The 7109-nt window shown below is 49.1% G+C and overlaps 1 protein-coding gene across 4 annotated transcripts in view; it reads left to right on the top strand.

The window, feature by feature from the left end:
* LEF1 (lymphoid enhancer binding factor 1) overlaps positions 1-6570 on the top strand; it is a 57517-nt gene extending 50947 nt beyond the window's left edge. For all 4 annotated transcript variants that reach the window (XM_027456619.3, XM_027456618.3, XM_027456621.3 and 1 more), the window contains one exon: positions 5424-6570. Coding sequence is in view for 2 of the 4 variants with exons in the window: in XM_027456618.3 (XP_027312419.1) it covers positions 5424-5503 (80 nt within the window). In the remaining 2 variants the exon portion in view is untranslated. The remainder of the gene's footprint in view (positions 1-5423) is intronic.
* Positions 6571-7109: the final 539 nt, after the last annotated feature.

Below are 7109 nucleotides of genomic sequence, written 5' to 3' on the forward strand. Positions count from 1 at the left end.
TTTTTGTAGTGGCAAAAAGTTCAAAGTGGGAGGCTGACCTGTGGTTGTGACATTGTCACAAGTCCTCCCACTTGTTTGTGGAGCCCAAGCTTGGGTGAAGTCTGTCCTCTAAGGCCAACAGTGTTGCATGTAAGGGCAGTTCTGTCACAGCTCGCCCAGCAAACCAGCACTGTTTAGTTTCTGTCGCTTTCAGAGGTTGTGACTGAATTTCAGAGGTCTTCTGGCACATGAATGCAAAGCCAGCCATCCTGATGACAAAACCAAAAACCAAAAACAAGCCGAAACCAACGACTCGCTGGTTTGGATGTTGCAAAAGTCCCTGCAGGTAGAGCCAATCTTCTACAACACCAGCTTTAAGCCCAAATTGCATCAAACAAACGCGGTGTTTGTGAGCTCCCACACTGCCAGTGCTGCTCGATGGGTGTGCGACGGTAGGAGAGTTGGAAGAGCTCTCGGACACGCTCTGCTTACACCTCTCACCTTCAGGTGCAGAAAATCACTCATTTCAATGACTCTACCCATATATTAGCAGATGGAAACACTCAGTCTATCTTTCCAAGCGCAGGAAAAACACTAGCTTTTGTTTAATTGTGGCAGAAAAGGTGATCTACAAAGAAAACTTTACGTATGTTACTTCTTTTCGAAAATTTCCACTTACTCCTTTACCGGTCCCTCGCATTTTTTCTGTTACCGGAGGTTAAAACTGCAGCAGCAATCCCGGTGCCCCCAGGAACAGCCAGATCTCTCTGCCAATCTCTCAGTCTATGAAACAAACAGGGCGTGGAGTTTTGTTGTTGTTCTTAAATTAAAAAAAAATAAAGTAAGTCACAGGCATGGAGTCCTGGCTAAACGTCTGTCCCCTTCCTTAGTGCTTTAACACTTATGATTTTGTCATTATTTTTAAGAGGAATGGGACATGACGGGTTCATTGAATTATTTCAGAAAGCAGAGAGACTTTGTCTTGGTCTTCCCAGTATTTACTGTAGGCAATAAAGGGGCACAAGCCTATTTTTTCTTCCCTTGCAGATCGCTCTTAGCACATTTTTCTCCTTTAAGAAGCTGCTGGAGATCGCTGTCTAGAGGTAATCTGGTTTTTATTACAAACACGGAGCCTCCCCCCCAACAGGAAAAACATGTCGTGGGCCTTCCAGCCTTCCAGATCGCGGCGCGGGGCACGAGGCTCACGCTGCCCACCCCGGGGGCTTTTGATAAGAGCCACACCTGCTTTGGCACCGCCGGCTGGCGCTCAGCAAAGTGGGAGCCCGAAAACACCGGGGCGTTCCCAGCGCGGCTCCCGGCCTGCCCTGGCTCCCTGCAGGAGGGTGGCGATGGTGTGAGCAGCTCCTCACCACCCTGCACCCAAGGCTCGGGGGTGTTTTTGGTGCTGGAGGCTCCGCTCACAGCCCCCAGCAGCACGGCTGGGGGAAAACCCCTCTCCCCGCTGACGTAGCCCCAACACGGCGGTATCTGTTACGGTTTGAGGGTGCAATTTTCAGTAATTTCTTTGGCAACAAAGGCAGCTTAAAAGGTTTCCTATGCTGGGCTCCAGCTCTCGCAGTGAGGGCTTGTTGCTGTCTCCTGTAGGGTCTCTCCAGCCCTGTGCCCGGAACAGCTTGCGGGACCCTGCAGCAAATCGGCTTACTGAGCCCGCCGGGGTTTTGCTGGGAGGTGGCTCTTTGTTTAGAAACAACAAAGGTTGCGGAGCGGGTGTTTGTGTTTGCCCAGCACGATCCCGGGATCTGGTTTGGGCTCACCCCACACGCCGTGGCACAGCTGGGCAGGAAGAGGAGCAGACGGCAGCGCCGGCATCGCTCCGCTCGGGCTTCAGCCCCGCTGCTAAAGAGCCTCTGTGCGCCCAGAGGGAGCCTCGCTGGTAAATCATCACCTGGTTTTGCGTCCTCACCTTTCCAGAGCATTGGATGAACGCTGGCAAAAGGTCGAACGTGTTCGTTTGGGACTTCAAAAGAGAAAGGACAGCTTCTGCCGTCGGGTCGCTGAGTTGGCCCCGTTGTTTAAAGCGCTGGATTCAAACCCAGGGCTGGAGACCGGTGCCTGTTTTAAAATTTATTATTTTATTTTAAATACACGTAACTGCTGTCATCTTGCATCTTTTTACGACTGTATAAATATAAACAACCTGCGGTGAGGGAAGGTGTAGAGAAGAAGTGCCTGGCTTACATTTTTAACTTTCTCTTGCCTTCTGTGAAGAGTCAGAGATTCCCTTTCCCAGCCCTTACTCCTGGAGTGACCCAGGCCCTCGGCCTTCCCCCATAACCTCTCCTGATCAGCGTGACGTGGACGAGGCTGCCTAATCCCCTCTCCCTTGTTGGAGCAGGACAGAGATGAGCCAAGGGCTCCAGGAGAAGCACGGGTAGCACGAGGCGCTCGCAGACCCACCCTCCGGTCCGTCGCCTTCCCAAGAGCGGGGAGGAATTTTGATCTCCCTCCAGTGCCCTTGCCCTCAGCCACAGAGCCCAGGCTTTTTCGAAGGCTTTATTTTTATGGTGGAGATTCCTAAAGTGCAGTTTTACCATTTCAGGAGTAATGCTTCCCTTGTTACTCCGACTTATTGTTGAATTTTATTTCTGTTCCTTACTCGAGGTAGTTTTTTTTCCCCCTTTTTTTTTTTTTCCCCCTTTCCTCCTGCAGTCAGATGCACGCTGCAAATGGCACAGACAGTGCCTCCTATTGTGGCTCAGGCTCAAGACTTCACATATGTAAAATGTGACTTGCAGCACTTTCTTTGAAGCCTAACCACAGCCAGGGAGCTGTAATTGCAGTCTTTGATTGCGCCGACTTCACTTGTGGATTGGGCTTTGCTAGGGCATGCCTTGCTTGGCCAGACTTCAGCTACAGCCCCCCAGTGAAGCCTTAGATGTGGGAAGTCTTCAGTCTCCTTCGCTCATGCCTGTGGTTTCTTGAAAAGAATCCTGATTTGACCTGTTTTATATCTGTAAGGCAACACTACCGTCAGCCTTATTTTTTTTAGGTATTATTGGGTTTATCAGCAGCGGGAGCAAGTCGTGAGGCTGGGGAAAGGCTGGGTTCTAGGTGCTGGTTTCGGGACAGCCACCGTGTAATTTTCTGTGCTGCACTATCCTCTTGGAAAAAAATATATATATGGGGGGGGGGCTTTGCTGTGCCTGATCCCTCGCAGAATTAGAGCAGAATCTGCAGCCTCGCTTTCAGGGAGAGCTTGTGGAGAGCAGGCAGCTGCTGCAAGCGCTGCTCTGGCCCCTGTCCGAAAAAGCTGAGGGCCAGAGCAAGGCCGCGGTGGTTATTTTAACCTCCTGACTTCAAAGGCAGCTCGCTGGTAGGGGAAGGGGGGAGGAGGCAGGGAACCATCTCAACAGAAGAGCATTTCATTTCCTTGGGTGCAGGAGACATTCCTGGCTGCTAATGGGGAGTAGCTCTGAATCACGGCGCTTGTATCGGGCGGCTGTGAACTACTGGCCTGGCGCCTCAAGGCCATTCCTCAACAGGAAGCTGAATGTTTTCATGTAAGGCTGAGAGGAAAACCTTCCCAGGAAGAGCAACCTGGACCAAACCTTTGAAAAGCCAGGATGAAAAGGCACAAAATAAATATAAAGCTGCAGGGTGCTCTCCCCAGTGTTCCTCTGCTGTTTTCTTGGCCTCTCTTTTCGTGCTCCTTGGAAAGGTAGAGCCCTTCGTGGCGCTTTGATCCGCATGTGTTACGGAGCACTGGGCTTTTTTTTTTTTTTCCCAAAAAAAAAAAGAAGCAGGAAGCTAAGAAGGCTTTTTTTAGTTGGGACTTGGGCTGGTTTTATGAGGAAATAGGAACTGAATTAGTCAATACAGACCACCTCTGTTGAAACCGCTGCGTTTCCAGTGGACTTTCAGCTGCGAGGCCGCAGTGGCTTTAAATGTCCTTTTGTGGCTACGGGCAGCAGGTGAAAATCATTTGTGATGTGCCAGGGGACGGTGGTGGCTGGGGCAGGGAGCGTGTCCTTGGAGCGGTTGGGAGCAGTGTGGGCGCTCAGATCTCGTGCTCCCCAAGAGCAAGCGGTCCCAAATCAGTCTCGGAGGCTTTCTGCCTTGTGCACACCAGCCCCTGCAACCCCTGTGCTCCAGCAGCACGGGCAGAGCGCTTCGTGGTGCAGGGCTTACACTGAAGCTGCAGGGGTTGGGGGCAGGGGACAGGACTCGGTTACAAGTGGCCCTTGTTTAAGCACTGCAGCTGTAATACTCGCTGGTTATTTCTGCTCGTGGCTCGTACAGGCTCAAGCAGTCAACCTACTACAACCATCCTAACAGGATGCATGCAGTTGGGAAATTCGGGTAACAGGAGTTTGAGTTATGGTCAAAACAAGCCAGCTTCTTCAGAAACTCGTTCTGTCTTGCTTTACAGGATTCAAAGTGTCAACAGTGTAGCTGTGTCCAATAGTTTGTGTTTCCTCTGGTGAAAAGTTCTCTCACCTTCACCACCAAATTGCATTCACCTGCTGATCGCGGTCATTCCTCCAAGCTCTGCTCCTCGAAGCCTCTCTCTGCTTGTTGGGCAGTTGAGCAGTACCTGGAGGTTAGCATAGGGTTTTGGGGCTTCCACTAATCCTGAGCCCAGCACTGGAGACCAGTGTCCAGCTGTGCAAAAAGCCCGACTCGTGGGGCAGTGGTGGGGAGCAGCCCCAGCTACAGCCCGGTCAGCGTTTGGTGAAGGCACCTGAGGAGCTGTTCCCCCTGGGGAGAGGAAGCTCAGTAGCTGTAGGCTTGCACCGTTGGCCTTTCCGCGTGCTGTAAGAACATAAATCCTCCTGAGATCCCAGTGAGCTGGGGGAAGAGCCCTGCTTCTGGAAGAGGGGCCGTACCAGAGCAGGCTGACTCCTGCTCAGTCGCGGGGTAGGGTCCGTGATCACAAAAACCTCTCCTACCAGATTCCTCTGCCCAGCTGCTTGCAGAAGACAGCATTTCTGCGTTTCCACAGTGCGGAGCTGGAGGCGCTGAGCTGGAGGTTTAATTGACCTTAATAGCTGCAGTGAAAAAGCCCGAGGATGTCTAATTTTGCATCAGGTAGATGGGTCAAATGGTGTAGATAGACAACTTAAATCCACTACGAAAAGGAATTACTTCTGTAATATGCTGAAGGTCTAAGTAGCTTTAAAAGCACTTTTTAGTTGTTGTGGACATCTATTTACAATCCAAAGCACTCCAGTGTGAAACAAAGCCATGAATATTCTTGCAAACTTCAGGTGAGAGCAAATAATGATGCACCACACTTAACTCAGCCATTGCAAGCCCGTCTTCCACTCCCTGCTGTCAGAGTTACGGGGACCCATCACCACATTTCCCAGAGGACAGCTTCTTTGAATGGCTTAATTTAAAAAGAAAAAAAAAAAAAAAAAAAAAAACAACACAGGTTTCAAATCATCTTTATATCTGTCTCTGTCTCTCTCCCGTCCCTGTAGGTGGGAAAAGAAACGCTTTCTCAACTTGCAAAGCAAAGGCGGCGACACCAGGACCCCTGCTGGAGATGGAAGCTTGTTAAACCCTAGGTGTGTCCTTCATCCACACAGACCACCCCCAAGGAGTCTGTCTAGGATGTCATTCACCCTGATGTCACTGCTAGAGACACTGAATCATAAAGACAATCACTGCCAAAATCCTTCACTATCACAAGGTCCAGCCCCGATAGAAATCGAGCAAACGAGCTCCTGGGTCAAGCAGAGCAGCTTTTGTCTCCACTCCACCTCTGCCTTGCACTCTTAAGCCCTCGTCTCATCTGTGTCCATGTCGAGTCAGCAAACAAAGTAGCATGGCTGGCTCTGCCTGCTTCAGCCAACAGAGTCACCTAGACCACCGCTGCCCCATACAGCACGTCGAGGAACGGAGTCTGCCTGGACCAGGACGACACACTCAAAACTTCTTTTTATTTAACGGTGCGACAGGATCAATTTCGGTTTTAGCTTTTTTAAGAAACTTGAATGCTTTTATATTTTAACTTTTAGTTTGTAATTTCCTTGGTGTATATTTTACTAGGTATGAGCTTTTAAACAAGTGTCAAAAATCTGAACTACTTTTTAAATAAAAGGGTTTTTTCTTTTTTTTTTCTTTTTTTTTTTTTTTCCTGCCAGAGGAAAAGCCTGTATGGAAAAAAAAAAAGGTGGCTTTTTTGTTAAACTATTTGTAACAAATAGTGGCCTCTCAGTCTATATAGTACGGTGTCATATAGAACTAAATAAATGTAACAACAGTCAGCTGGTCAGTAGACACGTCAGTCTTGCATCACCTACTCTGTAAACATAAGCAATACATCCAGCAAATCTGACTGCAGTGAGTTCTCCTTCTCACCCATTCCCCTTCTCCTTGTAAAAAGCCCAGCACTTGAATTATTACTTCAATTGTTCTGTATTTGTATCTGTTTTTGTTAGCCTGTTAGTGGGATTTTATGCCAGTTGTTGAAATGAGCATTGATGTACCCATTTTTTAAAATAGTAAGGCACAGCCTTTGCCAAAAATACTGTCAACCAATTTTATTTTTTTTTTTTGTCATTCCAGTTTGAGTTAATGTGCTGAGCATTTGTTTTTTAATAAAAGCTTTGTAATAAAACTAAAGTCAATTGTCTGGCTTCAGAAAAAAATAACAAAAACTACTCACACTTGAGGGAGCTGAATCCCTAGAAAGTAGCTGCGAGCCCCCAAAGGTGCAGGTACCTCGAAGGCTGCAGGCATTTGGCTGAGGGGCCCCTTGGAGGAAACGCAATGCGTTTGGCTGCTTGCTCACCTGAAGCCGAGTCAATTTGGAAGATGTGGAACTTTTTTCTTCCTAAAGGGAGCAGAAATGTTTTATTTTCATCCCAGGAGAGAGGAATCAGCAGGCCCAGTGCTCCCTTATGCTTCTCAGATAGAACTGGCCCAGCTCTACGTTCAGTTTCCTACTGAAATCTCATGGGTTTTAAGCCCGTGATCGATTCCCTTCCTTCTGGATGCCATCCATGCCCACATAAGGAGCAGGAGCCTCCACTTGCGTTTCTTATGGCCCTATAAATTCTCCAGCAATCAGGGACTGGAGCCAGCTGCACGATCAGCTGCTGAGGGCCTGGTTTCATGCTGCCAGACCCAGAGCAGCAGCACGGCCTGCCTGCTGCTGGTGG

Source organism: Anas platyrhynchos, chromosome 4 (assembly GCF_047663525.1).
Source record: "Anas platyrhynchos isolate ZD024472 breed Pekin duck chromosome 4, IASCAAS_PekinDuck_T2T, whole genome shotgun sequence".
Lineage (NCBI taxonomy): Eukaryota > Metazoa > Chordata > Aves > Anseriformes > Anatidae > Anas > Anas platyrhynchos.